Source organism: Globicephala melas, chromosome 14, assembly GCF_963455315.2.
Source record: "Globicephala melas chromosome 14, mGloMel1.2, whole genome shotgun sequence".
In the NCBI taxonomy this organism is placed as follows: Eukaryota; Metazoa; Chordata; class Mammalia; order Artiodactyla; family Delphinidae; genus Globicephala; species Globicephala melas.
Window position 1 is genome coordinate 81,672,949 of NC_083327.1, and position 24,886 is coordinate 81,697,834.

Below are 24,886 nucleotides of genomic sequence, written 5' to 3' on the forward strand. Positions count from 1 at the left end.
AATAAAAATTTAAAAAAAAAAAGAAATGAGTGAGATCGAAGCATGACACGTCCATCAAGGGCAAATTTTACTTGTAAATCTGAGTTTACTGACTTCTCTTAAGATGGGATTTAAAGACAAACGCTTTGTGTTTCACAGACGGGGTCGATTCCTTATTTAAATATACAGTAAATTTAATATTTTAAGTATACAATAATATATTTAACAATTTAATACATAATAACATCAATATATACTATGAGTAATTTTTATCATTTCTTCAGTGTTACTTGGCTTGAAAAAATTCATAAGACAGGAGTTGGGACAGCTGTTCCAAAAGCATTTAATAGTGAATAGGTTCCTTCATGCTATTCAAAATTTTATTTAAGATGAGGATAGCGAGAAACTAATGAATAATACTAGGTGCTCTACATCTGTTATGTCATTTATTCCTCAACAGCACCTTGTGAGATGAGGGTGTTAACTGGTTGTAGAATTTTCTCAAGGTCTCAAGGCTTTTAAGTGTGAAGCCGGAGGTTTAACCAAGATGTGTGTGATTCCAATGTTCTTTCTTTCATGGAACAGGGCCTTTCCAGTATGAGATGAAAAGTCCCTTATTTTGGGATTCCCCACCTCCCCCATTTGTTAAATACTTTCCCTACTTGCTTCTGGGGATCAGACACCAAGTCTGCCGCAAAGTCAAGAGAAAGTTATTTGTATGAAGTTATATGTAGAGAACCGTTTGTGAGTGACTTTCCCAGATCACCCATCAAAAGCAATGTCTTTCCTTGAATTCCATGTAGCACTGAATGTGCTCCATTGTTCAATTTTACCAGTTGTCTTGTTAAGCCATTTTTTCTTGCCAAATTTTCCAAAGAATTGCTTCAGTGCTGTCTTTTTTTTTTTTTTTTGTGGTATGCGGGCCTCTCACTGTTGTGGCCTCTCCCGTTGCGGAGCACAGTCTCCAGACGCGCAGGCTCAGCGGCCATGGCTCACGGGCCCAGCCGCTCTGCGGCATGTGGGATCTTCCCGGACCTGGGCACGAACCCGTGTCCCCTGCAACGGCAGGCGGGCTCTCAACCACTGCACCACCAAGGAAGCCCAGTGTTGTCTCATTTTTATATTAGAAGCTTGGCATGAGAGCTTGCACTAATATAAAATATTTATGATTATGTAACTAAAGGCATTTGTTTTAGACCAACTTAAGGGCATTTAAAATCCCATAGTTTTCTACTTCTTTTTGGTTTGCTTTAAAGATCATTTAAAAATTCAAATATGTGGAAAATAAAGGGAAAAACGTGTGATACTTTTCTCTTACTATTTCCCAATTAGCATTACACAATTACAGGATTGTGTAATTTTCAACACATATTTATTCATTGTGCACTTAGGATGTCAATAATATATAAATAATGTAATACTGTATAATCACTTAAATTTCTCTGGAATATCATAAAGAATGCTTAAGCAATGTATTCAAATTCAACGGACTATTAAGTGAGACTGAATGAAAGGTTGAGAATGTTTGCCTATTATACCAAAATCTTAACGGATCTGGAATACTAGCTTTAACAAGTAAGATTTTATTATAGAAACTAGACTCACAATGGCACAGTGGAATAAGAAGAAAGGAAATAGCAAGAGAGAGGATATTCATGTTGTTAACTTTCTTTTCTTCCTGGTGTGTAACATGGAAGGAATATGCTAGACCCCATAATTTGGAGAAGAGTCAGGGACTCCAATTCTAAAAGCCTTGCCGGCTTAAACGTAAACTCGAGCAAGAAGCTGCTGACCACGCCGTGCTCATGTGTGGATATTTGCATGGAGAAAGTCTAGCTTCCCTCTTAGAGGATTCCGTCTCCTGACTGATGCTCAAACCATGAAAAGCCCCAACGGTGCACAGCCAACACACCATGGACTGGCCACTCTGCCCTTAGATTTAATGAGCGATCAGAAGCTCTTGAATGACCTGAAGGCAAATTTAACGGGCAACAGACGCTTACTGCAGAGAAAATGAATCCTGAATCTCATCTGTTTGAGGTGGAAGTAAAGGAAGAACTTCCGGGGATTAAAGGGCGTTGTAGGAGGGAGTGCCAAGTTCAGCCTGCGTTTAAAATGGAAATAATTCTCATTATCATGACAGCTTTGCTGAAGCGAGAACTACTTTTCTGGGATTCAGTTGAATAGGAAACAGGCTATGAATTTAGGTACAGAGCTAGATAATGAGACTAGCTTTTCTTGCTAATGGAGCCTAAGTTTGTTCTGGTCGTAGTGATATCCTTTAAAACAGTAGAGACTATCATTAATAAGCTGAAAGTTTCAGCTTTTCAGTTCATAGGTTAAAAATCTATAGGTGTGACCTCTAAGCCAGTGGGAGAATCAGGTTTCCCTGAAACGAAATCCAGTCCTGCCTAATCCCAGACTCCTAGATGTGTTGTTACTGTCTGACACTTTCTCAGTATGGGTCATTCATCTCAAATTGATTCAAACAAAATTTTGAGAAAACACAAACCTTCCCTTTAGTCCTTCATGATCATACGCTACACAGAATCGTGAAGAAGCATTTTCCCTCAACAATATATTCTGTGCATTTTTTTGTTTTTTAATATATTTAGCTCTGCCTCATTCTTTAAAGATTGCCTGTCCCTCTACCCATTAAAGAACACCTGCATATGCTCCAATTTTTCATGATTTAATGATTCTGAGAATACTCTGGAACACATGTACCTGGACCTTTTGCAAGGAATCAAAATTCCAAGAGACAGAATTGCGTGTCCAATGGGGATCCACCTTTAACATGCTATCCTGGTTATTGTAAAGTGAACGCACGTTTTGTTAAAAATTAAAATCAGCTGTAGACACTAAAACCAAAAATCTATAGGTGAAAAATCAGAGCTTTCCACGTAGAGTACATCACAATATTTCAAAGAAAGAACCAGATTAGGAAACATGTCTATAGTCAGGAATCACCTGACCCCTTCCATTCTACCTTCTGGGGCTGCAGGTGTGGTCTGACTCAAGGCAGGCCTGAGCACGTCGTTTTCTGGCCTCACAGCCCGGAGCAGTTCCCTGTCTTACAGAATCAGGTCCAAGCCCTGCATGTCATTCCGGGCCCTACATTCCTGCCACCCACCGCTTGAGCAGATGCTCCTCAACCTTTTCCAGGAACTCCAAACAGCTGGGCTTCTCGCACACACCGGCGCTGATGCTCTACCTGCCTTTGCACCTGCTGGCTGCCGGGAAGGCTTCTCTGCCACGTCCTTGCCTGGCTCGTAACCCTGACCCTTATTCTCGGCTCAGGCATCATCTCCACCAGGAAGCCGTCTCTTAACCACAAGGTCTTCCTTTACTAGCTTGTTTTCTCTGTCATATTTTATAAGGTTATCTATTTATGTGTCTATCTCCTTTCCTAGCTCCTTTTAAATTCAACAAATATTTATTTATCGGGTACTCTTCTGAGGAAAGAGAGCCTCAGGGCCCACCCTGGGGCCGAGGGCTGGGTTTCACGCACAGCAGGCCAGCTCTCAGCCCCGACAAACCAGTGAGTATCTCTAGATATCAGAGTACTCTGGGGAAATATTGGACCGGGAAGTTTCCCTACCATCTTCTTTTTTTTTTTTTAATCAGATGCAAAGTATTTAATAGTGTTAATAATATGTAATAATAAGGGCGGCTAGTGAAGGCCCAGTGAAGAGAACGTGGGAAAAACAGTACCTGTGCTTCGTTTATTTCTCTGCCGAGCTAACGCTGCTGACCCTACCGCGCACGTACTGACGTGTTCCACATTTAGAAAGAAGTCTGGGTGCTGGGCTGGGACGGCTTTAAGGTGGATGGCATGGGTGCCCCGCCGGCTCCCGCGAGGTAGCAGGGCCCCTGGGAAGGGGGCAGGCCAGAGGAATGCTCTGAATATAGACTAGAGTTTGACTTCCAGCAACACTACAGAGCCCGGAGGGCTACACAGCGATGGCCCCCAGACCACATGATCACACAGAGCAGGCATCAGAGCAGGGGGAGGTCAACGGGGGGAGGAAAAACCACAGCCACGAGCATGGTCGTGTCCCCAGAGCCCAGCTGGGCTCCCTCTCAGTGGCCTCCAGCGGTTACATGGGGCCACATGGCAGGAGGCAAGGAGCCGGGAGCCGGGAGGGGCTCCTTCTGGTAGGAGCTCTCTCAGGTCTCCCCACAGCTGTGGTGGCTCCCAGGGTGTGAGGATGCATGGACGTGACCACACGTATAAGGGAAGGGAGACGCTGCCCTGGGTGTAGACTATCCCCAGGGAGAACCATCTGAATACGGACAGTGGTGTTTCTAAGCCCGTAAAGCTGTGCAAAGCAGCAGATACACGTGGGCTCCTGGGAGCCCCTGACTACGGTGAATGTCGTTTCATCCATCCAGAGGTGTCCCCAAGTTATCCCCTCCCATGCTTGAAATTTAGAGAGAAGCTGGTAGAAGGCAAAAGTCCCATTCAGAGACACACTCATGGAAAGGCTAGTTTAATGACGGAGCCAAGCGTCACCCCAACATAAGGCACTAACTCTCCTGCCACAGGGATGGTGAAACCAGAGCCCGGAGCGTGTCCCGTGTTCAAAGGGACAGGAATCACTGACGTGAAAGAGAGAGTTTCATGGCCAAAAAATTGCGAACCAACTGGTTACACCAAGTTAAACAGATTTCTTTACAAAAGGCATTCTGAACGGCTTGAATGTATGTTACGAATGGGGATAATAGTAGCTTCCTTATGTGGTGTCTGTGAGGATTAAATGATCTGATCCTCGAAGGGGACTTAGAACCAGCATTCAGTAAGTGCTCAGTACAAGTCAGTTGTTTTCCTTGCTGTTATTCTCCAAGAGGGGATACAGTGGGAAGCGAGAGTCAGATGTATGTGACGTGGTGGTACCTGCCTTTCCCCGCTGAGTATCTCTAGACACCAGAGTAGTGTGGAGGGCGCTCTGGGGGAAATACTGGACTGGAACGTCTCCCTAGCACTTGTTTTTAAAAATCAGGTGCAAAGTGTTCAGTAGTGTTAATAATAAATAATAATAAGGGCAGTCAGCGTTTCTCGAGTGCTTCCTCTGTCACGCACCGGGAGGCATTTGCCACCCACCATGTCATATGGTTCTATTGCTGCGGGGCAGCTTCTGTTATCAGCTCTATTTTACAGAAGAGGACTTGCAGCTTAGGAGGCTAAGAAGCTTGACGTGAGAGAGCTGAGACTCAAACTCTGGCCAGATGGCGCCAAAGTCCCAGCGCTGAACTCCCCAGCTAGCAAGCCCTCGTAGAGCCCCTGACTGTCCCAGCCACGCAGCCGACGCCCTGAGACGCCCTCACTTCGTGCCCAGCCCAGACTCACCATGTTTTTCCACCGGCACGTGGCAACGGGGACAGGGTTTAGAAGTCTTCTTGATCGTTTCTTTGGAGGCGCGCTCCCACCGAGCCCGCTCTGCCGTCTTCTCATCAACTCGGTAGGCCTGGGTGAATGAGACAGAAGGAGCTGAAAGTCAGATCTTCACAGTGGGCTCCACGTGGGTCCCTTGAAACACTGCACAGGAAGTTCTTAGAGACGGAAGTGCCTTCAGGCAAGAAGCTCAACAGTAAACTCACTCGACAAGTGGCGGACGGCTCCGGCCATGCAGGGCCAAGCACCAACATGGTTTCAGCATCTGGCCTGTGCCTACGAGCTAAGACAAGACTGCAGTTTCGCAGTTTGAGTTCCTCTTTTTTATGGTCTTGAATAATTGTAACACATAACATCTAGTGGGTGCTTAACATGCAGGCAAGGTGACACATACTCTTAAAACCTTCTTGCTAGACGCTTCATCAGGTGAGTGTACTAGTTTTTATTTTACATCGAGGACTAGACATGTCAAACAATTGCCCACAGCTGATAGGCAGCAGAGTCCGTGTGACTCCAAAATCTTTGTTTTTAAACTTCCTTCAACATCTTATTATCTTTCATTCCTGCACCTGGACAGGAACGTGGTCACAGGCAGGACGGGGCAGGAACAGGGAGGTGAAGCTGATATGACAGAGGAGTGGCAGCAGGAATGGGGAACAGCTAGAGGTCGAGATTGGGCTATGGAGCCAGAGCCGCCTGGGTTCCAATCCCAGCTCCACCTGGGTGCGTGGCTTTGGGAACATTCCTTAACTCTCTGAAAGTTCCCATCTCAGATGGAAATCAAAATGCCTAGTGCATTGTGGTATCAAGGATCAGGTGGGTTAATTTCTTTGAAGGTTCAGGACGAGTATCTGACACACATTACCTGATAACAGAATGACCTCCAGACCTACAGCAAGCTCTCAGAAACGTTTGCTAACATTATTCAAGCCAGAGGAACGAATCACCCCTGACTCATATACCACGAAAAGGAGGAGGGATTTCAAAGGAGCCGACGAAGGTATTCTGTGCCTGTCTAATTGTTCAGACACTACAATCTCTTCACTTACTTCAGTGTTGAATGACACATGCAGAAAAAGAATTGGTACATTTTGGGATTTAGTACAAGAACTCTGTGGTCTAGACGTATATTTCAAAATGTTAATCCAAACAGAACCCTTCCTTCTTGGCCTCTATGGTATTAAATTATTTTCTTCTATGCTTTAAAATTAATACGAACGTGCGGGGCATTTTATTAATTTGTAATGACTCTTAAAACATTCCCAGAGCTATTTTTAGATTAAGAAAGTACTAAAAATGACTTAAAATATAAATTAGTGAAGAAATCAAATGACATGAAATGCTCTAATACTCTGATATTACTCTAATAATAACATTGATGACACTTTACAAAGTTGTAACACATTGTTTTGTACACTTTGATCTCCATCATTTCAGTGGCCCATCAAAGTAACCTAGTGAAATCAGGCAGCTGTCAAACTTATTCTACAAAGGAGGCCTCTGAGTAGTAAAAACGCCAAGCGCCAGGTTTCAGGCTGCTCCCCTCGTGTATAACAGCACCAGGGCCGATCAAATCAAAAATCTGGAAAACCTGAAGGATGGAAACCCAAACCAGAGATGCTCACACACGGGGTCTCCACCAGCACCATGGTCTCTTAGCAGGTTTTCTAGATGGTGAGAGTGAAAGCAAGTGGTGCTGGGATGGCTGTGCTCAGAAATGACTGTGTCAGGGCTTCCGTGGTTGAGAATCCGCCTGCCAATGCAGGGGACATGGGCTCAGTCCCTGGTCCGGGAAGATCCCACATGCCGCAGAGCAACTAAGCCCAGGTGGCACAACTACTGAGGCCACGCGCTGCAACTACTGAAGCCCACGCACCTAGAGCCCGTGCTCCGCAACAAGAGAAGCCCCCGCAGCGAGGGGCACACGCACCGCAACGAAGAGTAGCCCCCGTTCGCTGCAACTAGAGAAAGCCCGCGTGCAGCAACGAAGACCCAACACAGCCAAAAAGAAACGACTGTGTCAGTAAGTAGAGCAATCATCCTCAGATACCACAGTGCAGAGAGGGACCTAGATCAGATGTGGAATCTGGTGAGTGGATCCTTCATCCCAGATACGAATCCAATTTTTATCATTTCATCATTAGATTCTAAATATTTTTGAAATGTTTAAGTTTTCACTCTTTAAGAATGAAGTATTAGGAGGTAAATAACTGTGTTTACACCTCGTTTGCAGCATTTAATGGTTTTTATGGTAATTAGTATTTATTTTTCTGTTATTTCCAATAGAAAGTGAATCCATCCAAGGCCAAGATCACGTTTGTGTCTTCTTCTTCTCTCCAGTGTCTGGCACAGTGCATGGTACCTAGCAGGCACTCGGTACATTTTAGCTGAGTCAGTGAACAAATGACACATCCCATGAAGGCAGCAGCCTGACAATCGTCTGGAACAGGACCCCGTGAACCAGCAAGGGCATGTGGGGTGCATCCCTGATGGTGGTCATTGAGGTGAAACCAATTTCTTTCTGTTAATCAGCTCTCCCGTTCACAAAGGAAACTTCCTTTGTAACTCAGAGGACGTCATGTGATTTGTAAATACTTTGTTAGAACAAAGCAGAATCAGTTTAACACTAAGAAGCAACCACAGGTCACGGAAAACTTCCTTTGGCTCTGGGACAATGTAAAGACCACTCATGGCCCAGAGCCCAGTGATAAAGCTGTGATGAATGAGAACCGACACAAGATTTAGTAAGTAGCTTTGTGTCTCAAGTACGCGTCTTCCAATCAGCTCAGATCACGTGTGGTCCTAACCCCAAGTGAACATAGCAAATACCCTTCCCGATCCTATGTCTCCAGCTTCTCTTTTTAAGGTTCAGGAGCTTGTAATTCTGTAGCAGTGGTTTAAAATTGCTTACTGGAGGCATACAGATCAGAGAAATATATAATGTTACTTATCAAAGACTAATTTGAAGATGCCACTTTTCAGCAATATGGCGCACTGCATGCTAAGTGCAATTTCTCCGAGGTCTATATACCTAAAAATGCTGGATGAAACATGCAAGAAAAGTTTTTGCTTAACGGTTTATCTGATGGAAATGTCAGGAAAATCCCTGAAGGTTAGGATAAGAAAGAGAAAATCTTACTGGTACAGGGAGGGAGGAATCTGGTGTTTGCTATGGGGCTATTTTCCTAGTCCCAGGCTGCCCAAGGCCTGGTCTTTACAAGCAGAGATGGGACCTGGGCCAGAGCAGGGTGGAAGGTGGAAAAATTCTCCCAGAAGAGAGAATTGATAAAGAATTGATGAAAAAAACTTATGTGCTGGTCTCAGCCTTCGTCCTATGGTGGAGCAGGTCGGAGAGACAAAGTTCCTCTAAGAATTCCCAACCACTAAGCCTTATGCACAGCGTTTGTGAAAAGAATTCATACCACTTGATTAGGTTAAAAATGGACTCACGCCAAAAAGTTAATTTGAAATACTCCTGGATTGGCAGTATACCCAAGAACCTGGCTGAAGCAAAAATATTTTCTGTAGAGTAATGCACTTTAAAAAGACAAACCTCAAAAAGAAAAAAAAAAATCACACAAATAAAATTCCAAGAAGTCTGGGATCACAATAAAAAAAGTCACCAAATACAGGCGAAAACAAGCTACCATGAGTGAAAGTGGCAGAAATGCAAAACTGCAGAACTTGACCAGCAAAGGTTGTGGAGATTGGAATGATCAGATGCAGAGTACAAAATAAATATGTTTAGTAATACAAATAAATTTATTTATGAAAAAAATAGACTCACAGACATAGAAAATAAACTTATGGTTACCAAAGGGGAAAGGGTGGGGTAGGGGGAGAGGGATAAATTAGGAGTTTGGGATGAACAGATACACCTACTATATATAGACAGATAAACAACGAGGATTTACTGTATAGCACAGGGAACTATATTCAATATCTTATAATACCTATAATGGAAAAGAATCTGCAAAAGAATCTATAGATATGCACACACATAAATGTATGCATATGTATAACCGAATCACTTTGCTGTACACCTGAAACTAACACAATATTGTAAATCAACTGTAGTTTAACTTTTTTAAAAGTAAATCAATAAATTAAATGGCATGGCATCCCGCTCCTCACATGCTCATGGGACCAGCTCTCTTGTCCTCTGGCTGGTTTTCCCATTGATTCCATGAAGAACACAGAGCTGTGTCTAAGCATCGTGCCGTGACGGCTACAAAGCTGTAATAGGTTTGCAGTGAGCAGCTGCAGAGGGAGGGGACATAAGTACACATACAGCTGATTCACTTCATCGTACAGCAGCAGCTAACACAACAGGGAAAAGCAATGATACTCCGATAAATAAATTAATTTAAAAAAAAAGAAGTAACAGTGACCATGTCTATTATATTAGGAGGCTGTGCTCTCTGTCAGGAGCTTGGAGTAGATCATTTAATTTAGCGATTGTAGCCTTCCTAATAGGTAGGGCTGCTGTCAACTATTTCAGAGGAAGAAACCTCAGTTTCAAGAAGCAACAGAACTTGCCTGCGGCCACAGAGACTCAGCAGCAGGGTCAGTGTATAACCCCTGGGCTCTGACTTCAGACCCTGTGCTTTTGCTGCTACAGTTTCTTTCACGATGACGTCACATGTTACAGAGAGGACTAAGGGTTGAAGGCCATGGCACTGTCACAGAGTGGTTCCACACCCTGAGGCCGAGGGGCGGGAAATCTCTGCTTCCTCTGCGCCCAGCCGACGCCCTCACTCTCCACCACTCTTTGACCCACTGCTGTGTGGCTGGATCTCACTTCTGCCTGACCTGCTGAAACTATTCTAAGAAAGGACACGAGTGAGGCCACAGTTGCCAAAGCCAATGCCTTTTCTCTGTCCTTTTCAGCTCTGATAGTCCCACTGCCCCTAACACTGTGGGCTTCCTTCCTCCTTGGTAGAACAGAGCCATGGAGAGCGCCCAAAACCTCTCAGGAGGCCTCTGCCCGCATCAACATTATTCTTGTTTCTTCCGCGTCTCCCACTTGGATCCATGTGGAAGGACAGCCAGAGACCCACCTCTACTGCTGCTGGCCTAACTGACGTGGGGAACAAAGAAACACAGCTCTGGATCACCCTCATGTGCCCAGATGACTGTGTTAGACCTTCGACTTTCAATCCCTGGGGAAAAGGGTTGTCATCAAGTCTCTTCTGCTGAGATCTCTGCTTAGCATCTTTTATGAGTATCCTTGATACTGATATTCAAATCCTTCTGGAACGATAGCGAACAGAGGCCAGATGCCCACTGCTACAGGGTCACCTAGGGATTTAGGAAACACACGCACACCTTTGCCTGTGCTCACACCTGGAGATTTGGATTCGGTAGGTCTGGAATGGGGTCCAGAAATGTGAATCCTTAAAAACGCCCTGGGGGCTTGTGGGGTGCAGGGAGGCTTGGGAGCCATCTCACTTGGGCCTGGAAAGCATGTTTAGTTGGATAAACTCACCCTCTCTTACGCCTTTAGTCATCAAGCTGTGAAGCAGTGGGTTGTCATTGTGCTGCCAGGAGGTGAAGGTGGTTGTCACTCAGTGTTATCGTCCTACCAGTGATTAACTGTGGCTCATATAGGGCAGTGTGACACTTAGGTTAATTGCACAGACCTTTGTGCCTGCTTTCTGTTCACCCTTCATGAGGAGGAACGTGTGTGAGTGCGATTGCGGGGGAGGGGGCGGGATGCGGTGTGGGTGGAATGGGACAAGTCTCTCTTCTTACATAGTTGATGGCTAAAAATAGCAATTTCCTACAGTCTCCTATATACCTTCAAAATTGCCTCAGCGAGGTCAAGTATTGGCATGACAGACAGCCTGTGGCTCAAGAAGGGACCATGGGTTTTGTTTATAAGGTGATCATTGTTAAGTGAACACTTAGAGGTGTCCGTGTCATGGGAAGTGGTTCAGAGCAGGGCTTTGGAGTCATCAGTGCCTGGGTTTAAATGCCAGCATCCTTCTTTACTTGCTGGGTAACCGTGGACAGACACCGAGCCTCAGCCCCTTCTCATCTGCACGTGTGACGAATACAGTCCACACCTCACAAGGGTGGTCGTGAGTCAAGAATACAAGCGCTTAGCAAATAGCCTGGTGCCCCGTGAATGCCAAGTTCGTCTTTTCTATGATCATAACCATTAACTTGTCATAATTGTCCTCACCTCGCATTTATAGAGATGAGACTATCAGACTGTAGGAGTTTGTATAAACCGAAAAGACTGCTGACGTCTCCTTTAAAAAACACAGGTAAACCGAAGCAAAGCGCCCCCACAGAGGCTTTAAGATTTGTGCCTAGGAGACCCTGTTAATACGTATGCAAGTTAGAACAACTTGAGAGACTGTTCGCATTCGTGTCATCTTTCCTGCTTTAGGAAGCTTATTTGTGACATCTGTTTAGTCAATAATCAGACAAGTATATCCTAATTCTAAAAGTCACTTTAAATCTATTTTCCAAAAAGGATCAGATGGCCATGAATCCCTGAAAACAGCTGGCTTAATTCAGATTGTGAATGCTTTCAGGTGAATGCCAACTTTGAAATGTTCACCTTTATTATCAAAATTGCATGCCCAGACAGCACTCACTTGCCACATCCTTACTGAAAACTCCCACCTCCACAGAAAGAAGCGGGTCCCAACTTCCCCAGAGTCACAGCACGGTCAGGTGTTCTGGTCCAAGACCCCTGCTTGTGAGCAGCGCGCCCCCTGCTGGTGAGTCGGACCACCGCATCCCCCTTTCAGGCCCGAAGATTCTTGGAACTGTTATTACTCTCTCTTTTCGGGGGAGTATATGTATTTATATAGTATTAATTTATATAATAAACATATACCAGAAATAACTACTCTGTATATCTTTATCTCCATGTGTATTTAGAAAGAAATAATTTAAGTGCTAGGATGTAACGGAGCGTCTGGCCGGGGCTGCACTCTCTGCACTAAGTTCCCAACTTCCCGGGCCACGCTCTCAAATTCAGTTTGGAAGAATATACTTGATGATGGCATTAACAGTGGTGATTTCTGTTCTTAGTGCAATGGGTGGTACCAAGCACCACTTGGATCGCCACTTAGACCTTATATAGCCCTGCCCCACGGGACCTCGACTGCTGCGCAGAGGAAGGAAAGTAAATAAATAACGTCTATTAGCATATTTTAAGATTGATGGGGAAATGGGACAGCATAAATATTAAGATTATTAATAGGACATATATACACTACCAAACGTAAAATAGATAGCTAGTGGGAAGCAGCCGCATAGCACAGGGAGATCAGCTCGGTGCTTTGTGACCACCTAGAGGGGTGGGATATGGAGGGTGGGAGGGAGAGAGACGCAAGAGGGAAGAGATATGGGAACATATGTATAACTGATTCACTTTGTTATAAAGCAGAAACTAACACACCATTGTAAAGCAATTATACTCCAATAAAGATGTTAAAAAAAGATTATTAATAGGTATCATTTAATGGGAATTTTAAAGTTCTTTGTGTTCAGCTATTATCACACATTGACAAATGGGAAAAACTGCACTTGAGCGAGGAAGATAAGCTAAGTTGTATCCTGGATGATGGAGATCGCTAGTTCATGGCTTGCTCAGGTCGGTAATGACTAAAATTATCAATGTAGAAAGGATTCTGAATGTGGAAGCATCACTAATGCACAGAGGAAGCCAGAGCAGAGAACAAGCTTGTCCTTTGTGTAAAGTGTAGATACTCTGGTACAAAGCTGACTGTTATTCTTTGCTAGAGCTGGCACAGAAATCCCTTCATTCAGCAAATATGTGCTGGACGCCTGTGATGTGCCAGGCACTGTTCTAGGTACCAGGGCTATGCAAACAAAAGAGATGATCAACAAACAACAAACGAAAAAAACCTGCCTTGTAGCGCTTACAAGTTAGCAGAACAGTGGTTCTTAGCCTGTGGCTTGCATTAGTACCACCTGGAGGTCTTGTTCAAACACAAATTGCTGTAGATCTCCTACCCCCACCCCCACCCCCGCCCCCCGAGCTCGCCAACAGCCTCCTCCCAGTTTCTGGATCAGTAGGTCTTGACATGTTCCTGGGTGATGCCCAAGCAGCTGGTCTGTGGACTACCTTGTGAGAAGTAGCAGAACATCTGCATACACTGCAGTCAACACAGATACAAGGAATGGTGTGTGTGTGCTAGAGCACACGTTGTCTCGAATGTGGACGTCGAATCTCTGCAGCCTGATGTAATCGTGTGGGGTGTGTGTGTGCTGGAATGAGGATGGATGAGGAAAGAACCACCTTGTTTACTGCACACTGTGATTTGTCAGGCTCCACACTAGGCGTAATGCATGCATTGTTCATTAAATCCTTTTTAATTTACAACATCATATTACAGATGAGGAAAGCAAGGCTTGGAGAGGTTACATAATTCACTTAATGATGACTACAGTTCATGTATCAGTTAGGGTTCTCTAGAGAGACAAAGCCAGTAAGATATATATGTATGTATAAAATATGTGGATTTACTTTAAGGAATTGGCTCATGGGATCGTGGGAACTGGCAAGTTCAAAATCTGTAGGGCAGGCTGGAGACACAGGTGGAGTGTCTATGTTACAGCCAGGAGGCTGAATTCCTTCTCATCTGGGAAATCTCAGTCTTTGCTCTTAAGGCCTTCAAGTGATTAGGTGAGGCCCACCTACATCACAGGTCATCTCCTTTACTTAAAGTCAGCTAACTGATGGTAGGTGTTGACCACATCTACAGAATACCATCCCAGCAGCACGGAGACTAGTGTTTGACAAAAAAAAACCGTGCAACATAGCTTAACCAAGCTGACACACAAAAATCAACCATTACAGCTAGTCACGGCCGAGACTCATTTTCAACACCAGATCAGTCTGACTTCAAAACCGTCCTGCCTGACCACGGATTCCTCATAGGATAGGGATGATCATATAAGAGATGTACACTGAGTTCTGGCTGAAAGAAATTAAAGGTAAACTTGGAAAGCAACAGCAATAAATTAAAATGTGCTGACCCTTCACGCATGTGTTCGGCAACTGCTTCATTTGATAAGAGGTGATCAGGGAGAGCAGATGAATTATTTTCCCTACAATTGGTCTACAAGACCTCCTGTCCTGCGGATGGCAATATATAAATACATATATTACCCCCCCATTTCAAATCAATCAGTGAATAAAGGATTCATTGAAGCCAGGATCCAGCTCTTAGTTTTTCAAGTCTGTACTTCACTCAGAGATGCTGCGCCTGTCTTGAGTCTCCCACCCCTGCTGTCAACTGAAAGCAGTGAACACTCCTTTTTCCCCAGGTCACTTCACTTGTGGCCACCATTTCTTAAAAATATATGATTTCCCCTAAGGATTTAGCGCCATCTGGTGGCTGAGAGGAGCTCTGCAGGTATTTGCCCTCTTCCTGCTCGAGGAGGAAATGCAGGGAATCTCCAGGGCACGTCTTCTTGGCTGGCGGGGGGGGGGGGGGGGGGGGGGGGGGGTGGGGGGTGAAACAGTCCCCGGTGTGTGTGCGTCTGTGGTGAGTGGGTATCTGTGATGCATATGGTGAGTGTGTATGTGAGGTGTGTGTGTTTGGTGTGTGATGTGCGTATGTGTTGTGTGTGTGGTGAGTGTTTATGTGGGGTGGGGTGTGTATGGGGCATGGGTGTGTGGTCTGTGTTGAGTATACACATGCAGATATACCACATATGTGTGTGTATGCGATATATGTGTGTTGAATATATTGTGTGGTGTGTGTGTGGGGGGGTATATGTGTGTGGTAACAAGTTTCTGTAAAAATACTTTCCACGTGATGGCATTGTTCCAACAGCTGCTCCTGAGTCTGGGGCGCAGGGTCTGGACAAGCGGGTTCAGGTGAGGGCTGTGCTTTCAGGCCTCCTCTAGCGAGCCGGCCAGGACTCCTAAACCCGCGTGGATCCAGAGGGCTCGGGGCAGCTCCACGTGAGCTCCCCACGCGGGGAGGCAGCCGAGGCGGGGACTCTGGCCTGGTGTCTGCGAGGAGGGCTGAGCTCCGGCTGGGACCGGGGAGATCGTGTCCTTCAGTGTGGACACCAGGCTGCGTGGAACTCCTGGGGCTGGGGAGGCGTCTAGAAACCCCCGAGGGAGAGAGGCTGAAGCCCCAGGCAGCGCTGCGGGCAGCCCAGTTTCTCTCTCTCCACTGATGGCCCCGGAGGAGAAGAGAACAACTGCTGGAGGACAGGAGGGGCTGTCGGAGAGACGGAGCCCTGGGCCTGCGTGGTAAGAGTTTGATGTGTGAATGAGTGAGAGTGAGTGTGAGTGTGTGTGAGAGTGAGTGTGTGTATGTGAGTGTGACTGTGTGTGAATGTGTTTGTGAGAGTGTGTATGTGAGTGTGAGTATGAGTGTGTGAATGTGTTTGTGTTGTGTGTCCACACGCTGAAGTGTGCCTGTTTGTTTTTCAATGTTGTCTTTCATTTTCTCTCTCTAGTGCCTGACATTTTTAGCATTCAGCCTTAAAGATACCCAAACCTCAAAGCTGTACCATTCTGCAGCACTTCACAAGGCATAAAATCCTTCACATACATTCTCTTTCCATTGTTTGTAGACCTTACTGGCCCAGTGTGGCAGGTGAGGAAAAACGCTGTAAGAATTGAGAAACTTGCCCGGAAGTGGAGGAGATCATAGCCTGTCCTGAGCAGTAGCCCAGGGCCATTTCTGCTCCCCCGGGGCCAACAGACCAAGTGCTTGGGGAAGGCACTACAGAAGCTCCGGTGTTGTCTTCTGCACCCGTTCTCCTCCTTCCTACTGAATGACAGGCGGACGATGCGCCTGTTCCCTGGGCTCTAGCACCATCACTACGTGTCTGCACGTCTGCCACCCTACACATCCGGGGTCAAGAATCTGAGCGAAGTGCACTGATAAAGCCGCATTACTTAAACCAACAGGCGATTCAGGAGCTACACTCCCAAGTAACTGTGGACCTAAACCTCTGGGGATAATAAATTCCCCCGTCTCCCGATTCTGGGGCTGCACCTGTGTGAACAGCAGTAAATGGCCAGGAGATAAGCCTGCAGTGAGTCAGCCAACACACCCAGGAATCCAGTCCTCCTGGGCCATCGCTGCTTTGCTCTCCTTCTCCAGGGCAGGCACGTCCCTCAGCCTCCGGTGGTAGAACCGGGGAGGTTGAGGTAGGGGTCCTGGGTGAGGGGCGATCAGTTGGAGATAATTAATCGGTGTCTTTATCAGCCAAGGCATCCCTCTGAGGTGGTCTACGCATCTATTCCTTTACCCGCCGAGCACCTCTGCTGAGATGTCCAGAGTGAACTCGTCATCTCTCCCCGAGCACCTTGCTTCTGTCCCTGTGTTTCCTCTCCCAGTGAATGGCACTGTTACCCACCCAAGTTCACCCAAGGTGGAAATTGGAGCATTGACATTAACTCATTACTGCTCTCATCCTGTCCTCTAATTCATTGCCAAGGTCTGGATCCTGCCTCAGACCCACCACCCCTCTGTATCCCCGCTGCCCTCGTCAGCACCTCGATGAGTCTCTCGTCTTGACTCTGCTGGTGATCCTTAGCTGCACCGCAGCCCTGCCCCACCTTGGGTACTGGTTTCCCCAGCTGCGGGCAATTTTGGCTGCATCTCTGCTGAGATGCTACACAGGACTTTCCCTAAGTCAAAGCACTGCCTCATTCCTTGTGGAGGTGGGGACAACGCACACCCAATGACCAGCTGACGTATGGATGGACGGGGGCTAAAGTTCGGCCTCCAGCCCCGCACGCAGGGTGAGACAGCTCTCAAGAGCCAGCCCGCCTCTAGCTCCCCTCATCTCCCCTTGTAACGGCATCGCTTCAGCTTCTCCCTCCGCTCTGTCCTGCTTCCCTCTCTTCCTAAGGTGTCATTCCTGAGAGCACGCCCACAGACACCCCCCGTCTGCCAGACTCAGAGGCGGCTTCCCTGGGAACGTGACCTACAACAGCTGGTACCAGGAGTGGTCCTAGGACGCAGACCATACGATGGGGCAGGGGACAGAGTTGAACACTTGCCAGCTGGCTGCCAGAGAAGAGGCCATTCCCTGTGGGACACGAGCCCTGGAAGCTTTGAGTGGTGTCAGAGCTGCGAAGGGCTGTGCCCTGGGTTGGCTCCAGTGCAAGCAGTCCTGTCTCTGGGGCCATACAAATAGGCAGACCCCACGGTATTCAAGGTGTGTGTGGTGGGAAAAGATGTCGCGTGGAGTTTATTGCAAGCCAGTAAGAGAATCACAATGGCAATGTCCAGAGTCCTGAGCGGCGCTGTTTGGAAAAAGCTCCCAGCGTGCTCCTGAGCCCCACGCAGCTGGAGCGTCAGCTGCAATCCTTCACGGGAGGAAGGTGGCGCATCCAGGATGAGGACAAAGAAGACAAGGAGGTCTGCATAAAAGGCACGAGGTCTGCATAAAAGGCACGTGGATAGAATTGTGAGAGCGGGCATGAAATACACAACATTTTAACGCCCACAGGAGAGCATCGGCCACAGAAAGGGGCCTTCAACGAGTAAGTAGAATGGTCCAGCCAGTTGACGTCAGCCAGCCACACCAGTGCTCGTCAATGGGCTCCTGAACGGAGCAATCACGGGGGCAAGATGGCAGCTCTGCTCGGATCCTATAGCTTCGGCTTTCACTTGCCAAGTCTGAGGTAGCTACTGCCACTGCCAATGTCCAACGTGCCGGCAACATTAGGTCCCTAGTACGGCACATCCTTCAGGGAGGACGATCTGCCTGCTCATGTCAAGTTGATTATATTTTTACCGGGAGAGGTAAAAATTCCATCTTGACAGGAACTGACTCCTATTCTAGGTATGGGTTTGCCTTTCTTGACAACAGAGCCTCAGACAGAACCACCATCTGAAGGCTTACGGGATCTTGTATAACATCACACTGGACTAAGGAAACCCACTTTCTAGCAAAGGGCGTGTCACAGAGGGCACATGACCATAGTGCACACTGGTCCTGTCACACATCATATCATCCAGAGCTGCTGATCTGACCTAGTGATCGGCCTGCCTTTCAAGATGCAGCCGGAGCTCCTACATCTCCAGCAGTAAGTGGAGATGAGGTGCTATTCTTTTATTTTTTAAAATTTTATTATTATTTTTTAACATTATTGGAGTATAATTGCTTTACAATGGTGTCTTAGTTTCTTCTGTATAGCAAAGTGAATCAGCTATATGTATACATATATCCCCATACCCCCTCCCTCTTGTGTCTCCCTCCCACCCTGAGGTGCTAGATTTACAGTCTAAATAAAAAGCCACAGTACGATACCGTGTCTCCAGTAGGTAGAATACGATGGTGGGAGTAGGAATGTAAGCCCCACTTATTATTACTCTCAGTGACCCACCTGGGAATCTGTGCTCTACCTGGGCAGCTTGGAGCCTTGCAGATACAGAGGCTCTGGTTTCCACAGGGAAGATGCTTCTACCAGGGAACACACCAAGAATTCTATTAAACTTCAAGCTACAGCTGCCATTTGGTCACCTTATGTGTTTACCCAGAGACTGGCAGGCAAGGAAAGGAGTCACCTTTCTGGCAGGGATAAGTGACCATTAGGAAAAGGTAGGGCTGCAGCTATGGAATGGAGGGAGGAGGAATACGGTTGGCACCCAGGTGATTCACGGTGGCATCCCTTGGTGCTCTCCTGCCCAATCTGGATAGCAAATGGTCACGCTCAGTAGTCATGGCTTTAGAAGGGCAGGTAGGCAGGGGTTTGGACCCATCAGGGATAACCTAGAGGTGCTTGCCTGAGGGTGAGGGCGAAACAGTCACAACCCGCAGCCCAGCGGCAGGGGTGTGAGCTGTAGTTCAGCCCGCTTACTTCCCTCTTGCAAACCTCCGTGGTCTCTTCCTCATTCTCTCAGCAGTGCAAGGGGCGGACTTTAGTGAGTGCTGTGAAACTGGCCAGAGCAACTATTTGCCTGGCCGCTGGGTATGTTGGCAACACACAGCTCTCGGCTAAGTCTCTATCCAGGGATTGCCCTCAGCTGAAGCAGGCGGCTTCTTCCCCCAAGGTCCTGCTCCCTCCTGGGTCGGGGGAGCTCACAGCCAAAGACTGGTCTATGTGAGGGGGTGTAAACTCCTGCCCTCCTGTCCCCCTTGATGCAGAGCAAATCTGAAGGACCATCCTAGCCCCAGAGCTCCTTACAGGACTGGCTGAGGCCCCTGCTGCAGCTGTACCGCAGCTCACCCCCTCCCTTTGCCGTCACCCTGCACAGAGCTAGTCCTCAAAGTGCCCTCCCGTACCTGCACTCAAACCTCAAGGGTCTCAGAGTTGGCTTCCTAAAAACACGACCTATTACGATTCCCTCCTGTTTTTCCTATTACAGCTGGTGATCTTTCAAAAACATCAATCTGATGATGTCAATCTCATTAAAATCCTTTAATGCCTTCTCACTGCCCTTAACTCTAACCTCCATAACCTGACTCATAAGACTTTATTTGCTGAGCGCTGCCTACTATGGCTACTGCCACCAACACTTACACAACAGTCACACTGAGCTTCCCTCGTTTCTCTGAGGATGCCATTCTCTTTCATCTCTAGAACTCTGCATATCTTGTCCCTCTGCCTAAAGCGCCCTTCGTGCCATCCTTGCCTGGACAGTTCATTTTTTAGGCGTTAGATTTCATTTCTTCCTGTGAACAGTTCTTTAAATCTCTTAGAAGCCTGGATGTCATAGCTTCCTGAGCGTCCCCTTTTGTGGCTGTTGGTACGTAAATATTTTAATTACTTGTTAAGATGTTTTTCTATGTCACTAGATTATCAACCTCATGAGATCAGAGGCTGGTCTATGTTTAATGCTGTATCCAAAATACCGAGTACTGTGCATGGTGCGTAGTAGGTACATAAATGTTTACTGAATCTCTCTATTTTCCTTCTTTTAATTGATTATAAGAAATTCAGACTTAGCAGAAATAAGGTTCAAAGTCATGGAACGCAGAGTCTGCAGACACAATTCCACCTATGGACAGATGTTTACATTTTTTTTTAAGTTAGTTCTTGACCTTTAAAAATAAGAATATTTAACATAAACACATGGATTTCAAGCTACTCAAACCTTAAAAAATCAGTTGGGGAGATCTGGTGACATGGGTCCCTCATCTCTGCCCGGTAACAACTGACCTGAGTGGCGCAGCCGTGTGGCACTGACAAGCTATGCGCACCCTGGCCTGGCACAGACTCCATCGCGGTCCGTGTGTCACTGTTCTTGCAGGCTAGTGCTTTGATGTGCTATTCTGCTGCTGTTCTCTTTGTTGAAATAGGAAAGTTAGACGAGAAGTGTACTGTATCTTTACACTCAAAACATTGAGAAGCCTGTGAGCTTAATCCAGCCTACTCGGCTTGTTTGTATTACTGGTGCCTGTTAGCATTTAAGTTTGCCACCCTGGGACAGCCAGCATTAACCTGCATATCTCCCTTTTTCAAAATGCAGAGTGACACCAGTAGGCACTATTGATCTGGTGATGATCAACTCTCTGGCTCCTGGCAGGTCACTCTCCCTCCTCCGACCTTGCCTGTCATCTAAATCTACTGCAAAAAGTTGTAATGAGGCTCGACATGTGATGGTGTATTTGAAAGTGCTTTGTAACCAAGTACTACACACGGGTAAATTATGATTATCTTTCCCTGGGCAAAATGGTGGTTTTATTCTTCTAATTTAGGAGGCTGAAGGAGGGAACAGTGGTTTATTGTGGGAATCTTATTTTCTCTTATGAATCAAAAGATTACTGACACAGGGACTTCCCTGGTGGCGCAGTGGTTAAGAATCCGCCTGCCAGTGCAGGGAACACGGGTTCGAAGCCTGGTCCGGGAAGATCCCACATGCCAAGGAGCAACTAAGTACGCAAGCCACAACTACTGAGCCCACGTGCCATAACTACTGAAGCCTGTTTACCTAGACTAGAGCCCGTGCTCCGCAACAAGAGAAGCCACAGCAATGAAGAGTAGCCCCTGCTAAGCCCTGGGGGGATAGCCATGGTGAGTGCTTGTGCGTCTGTTAAGAATCACTTCTTTGTTTGCTACAGTCTTATGGGTCTCATGGACACAAGCCCTGTTGGTTTTCAGAGCTAGCTGTTGTGGGAGCCAGGCCTTCTGGTGGGAATCTTAACAGCTGGGGCCCTAGATGTGAGGTCCAAACCCTTTGCGCCTCTAGGAGAAGTTGAGAGTTGGGGTTCCTGTTTCAAGGTGGCTATTTTCTCCTTTGTCTGGTGTAGAGGAGTCACTCAGCTAATCTCTGGATCCCTGTGGCTGTACAGCGTATAGCCGTACAGGCACACCTCACTGTATTGTGCTTCCCTTTGCTGCACTTCACAGATACTGTGCTTTTTACAGATTGAAGGTTTGTGGCAACTGTGCCTCAAGCAAGTCTGTCAGCACCACTTTCTCAATAGCACTGGCTCACTTCGTGTCTTTGTGTCACTTTTTGTCACATTTTGTCACATTTGTCACACATTTTGTCACATTTGTCTCACAGTAATTCAAACTTTTCCATCATTAGTGTATTTATCACGGTGATCTGTGATCAGTGACCTTTGATGTTACTATTGTAACTTTTTTGAGGCCCCATGAACCGCACCCATATAAGACTTCCAACTTAAGCGATAAATGTTGTGTGTGCTCTGACTGCTCCACAGACCGGGCACTCCCCTGTGTCTCTCCCCCTCTCCTTGGGCCTCCTTATTCCCTGAGACACAACAACATTGAAATCAGGCCAATTAATAACCCTACAGTGTCCTCTAAGTGTTCAAATGAAAGGAAGTGTTGTAAGTCTCTCGCTTTAAATCAAAAGCTAGAAGTGATTAAGCTCGGCGAGGAAGGCGTGTCCAAGGCCGACACAGGCCGAAAGCCAGGCCTCTTGCACCAAACGTTTCGTCAAGCTGTGAACGCAAAGGAAAAGCTCTTGAAGGAAATTTAAACTGCTGCCCCAGTGGACACATGAACGATAAGAAAGTGCAATAGCCTTACTGCTGATATGAAGAAAGTTTGAGGGGTCTGGACAGATCAAATCAGCCACAACATTCCCTTAAACCAAAGCCCAATCCAGAGAAAGGCCCTGACTCTCTTCAGTTCTGTGAAGGCTGAGAGAGGTGAGGAAGCTGCAGAAGAAATGTCTGAAGCTGGCAGAGGTTGGCTCATGAGGGTTAAGGAGACAAGCCGTCTCCATCACATCAGAGCACAAGGTGAAGCAGAAAGTGCTGATGCAGACGCTGCAGCAAGTTATGGAGAAGATCCAGCTGAGATAATTCCTGCTACGCTGAACAGCAGATGAAATAGTCTCATCTTGGCAGAAGATGCCATCTAGGACTTTCAGAGTTAGAAGTCAATGCCTGGCTTCAAAGCGTCAAAGGACAGGCTGACTTTCTTGTTAGGGGCGAATGCACCCGGCGACTTTAAGTTGAATCTAATGCTCGTTTACCGTTCCCCAAATCCTGGGACCCTTAAGAATTATGCTCAGTCTACTCTGCCTGTGCTCTATAAACAGAACGACAAAGCCCGGATGACAGCACATCTGTTTACAACATAGTTTACTGAATATTTTAAGCCCATAGTTGAGACCTACTGCTCAGAAAAAAAGGTTCCTTTCAAGATATTACTGCTCACTGACAATGCACCTGGTCAGCCAAGAGCTCTGATGGAGAAGTACAATGAGAGTCATGCTGTTTTCATGCCTGCTGACACAACACCCATCTTGCAGTCCATGGATCAAAGAGTCATTTTGACTTTCAATTCTTATTATTTAAGAAATACATTTCATAAGGCTATACCTGCCATAGATAGTGATTCCTCTGGTGGATCTTGGCAAAGTATATTGAAGACCTCTGGAAAGGATTCACCATTTCAGATGCCATGAAGAACATTCATGACTCATTGGAAGAGGTCAAAATATCAACATTAACAGGAGTTTGATTCCAATACTCGTGGGTGACTTTGAGGGGTTCAAGACTTCAGTGAAGAAAACAACTGCAGATGTGGTGGAAATAGCAAGAGAACTAGAATTAGAAGTGGAGCCTGAGATGTGACTGACGTGCTGCAGTCTCATGACAACACTTTATGGATAAGAACTTGCTTCTTAGGGATGAGCAAATACAGCTGTTTCTTTTCTTCTTCTTGGCCGTGCGGCTTGCAGGATCTTCGTTCCCTGGCTGGCAGTGAAAGCGCCGAGGCCTAACCACTGGACCACCAGGGAATTCCCATAAAGTTGTTTCTGGAGGTGGAATTTACTCCTGGTGAAGAAGCTGTGAAGATGGCTGAGGTGACAACAAATGATTTAGATTATTACCTAAACTGATTTGATAAAGTACTGGCAGGATTTGAGAAGATTTAGTCCAATTTTTTTTTTCCTTTTTTTTTTTGTGGTACGCGGGCCTCTCACTGTTGTGGCCTCTCCCGTTGCGGAGCACAGGCTCCGGATGCGCAGGCTCAGCGGCCATGGCTCACGGGCCCAGCCGCTCCGTGGCATGTGGGATCTTCCCGGACCGGGGCATGAACCCGTGTCCCTGCATCGGCAGGCGGACTCTCAACCACTGCGCCACCAGGGAAGCCCCCATGTCACCATCTTGATCTACTCCTCCCCACGCATTCCTGTAGCATGCTCTCCCAGCCTCACGGTGAGGATGGATGTATGGCGAGGAAAGAGGGAGCTGTCATTCATTCACTAACATTTAATGAGTGTCCCTACGTGCTAGGCACTGGGGGTTATAAAGACAAAACAGGTACAAACCTTGCACTAAGAAAGTTCAGAATTTTAGTGAAGATATAGGGAAACAACATTTCCCTGTGAAGAATGTACAGCAGAGGTATGTGGTGTAGTCTGAGAGCTTGGAGGAGGTAGTGGGGTGGGCAGGCGGCCTCATGGAGGACCTGTCTTATGATCTGGGTCTTGGAGGTCGAGCAGACACCAGGCAGGCAGGGGTGGCACACTCCCGTTAGACGCTGCGGATTTATTCATCAGAGAGAGCAGTCGCTGTTCCCAAACTACTCTGATCAGGGGCAGACAATGAGAATAATCTCCTTTGTGGTTCTGGACAACAGCATGAAAACTCTGGAGGTCTCTGTTGCCTTCTTGTGGAATAGGAGGAGTCATGTCAACTACTTAGAAGCCCTGGGAGAATGAATCAATTTATGTGGTTTACAAGAGCAAGTGTTTACTTATTAGAAAGCCTCCAGGGGGAATACGTGCAGGAGAACAACCCGGCTCCAGCAAGAAGCAGCAAATGGGGCTGGACTCTCATTAGCCCGTGACGGATTGATCTTCTGTCACTGATTCCCCAAACCCCCAGCAGTTTCAACTGCAAGCTTGTTCAATATTTTAAAACCAATTTAAAACCAATTTTTGAGTTTGCTTTTTAAAAAAAAAGTTGCATTAATCAAAAAATGCATTAAGATTAGGGTCAAGCAGCTTAACTTATGGGAAAATCCTGATTGGGCCCTGGGAGACATGGGCTTGTCTGGCTGGATAATGTCAGAAACCGCTCAGCTTTAGAGCGAGAACAGTGGAGAGTAGC

At 46.6% G+C, this 24,886-nt stretch overlaps 1 protein-coding gene across 12 annotated transcripts in view; it reads right to left on the bottom strand.

The window, feature by feature from the left end:
- The window catches only part of AGPAT4 (1-acylglycerol-3-phosphate O-acyltransferase 4), a 1,427,829-nt gene that overhangs the window by 162,571 nt on the left and 1,240,372 nt on the right, over positions 1 to 24,886 (bottom strand). For all 12 annotated transcript variants that reach the window (XR_004038703.3, XR_009558681.1, XR_009558682.1 and 9 more), the window contains one exon: positions 5,330 to 5,447. Coding sequence is in view for 8 of the 12 variants with exons in the window: in XM_030852990.3 (XP_030708850.1) it covers positions 5,330 to 5,447 (118 nt within the window). In the remaining 4 variants the exon portion in view is untranslated. The remainder of the gene's footprint in view (positions 1 to 5,329; positions 5,448 to 24,886) is intronic.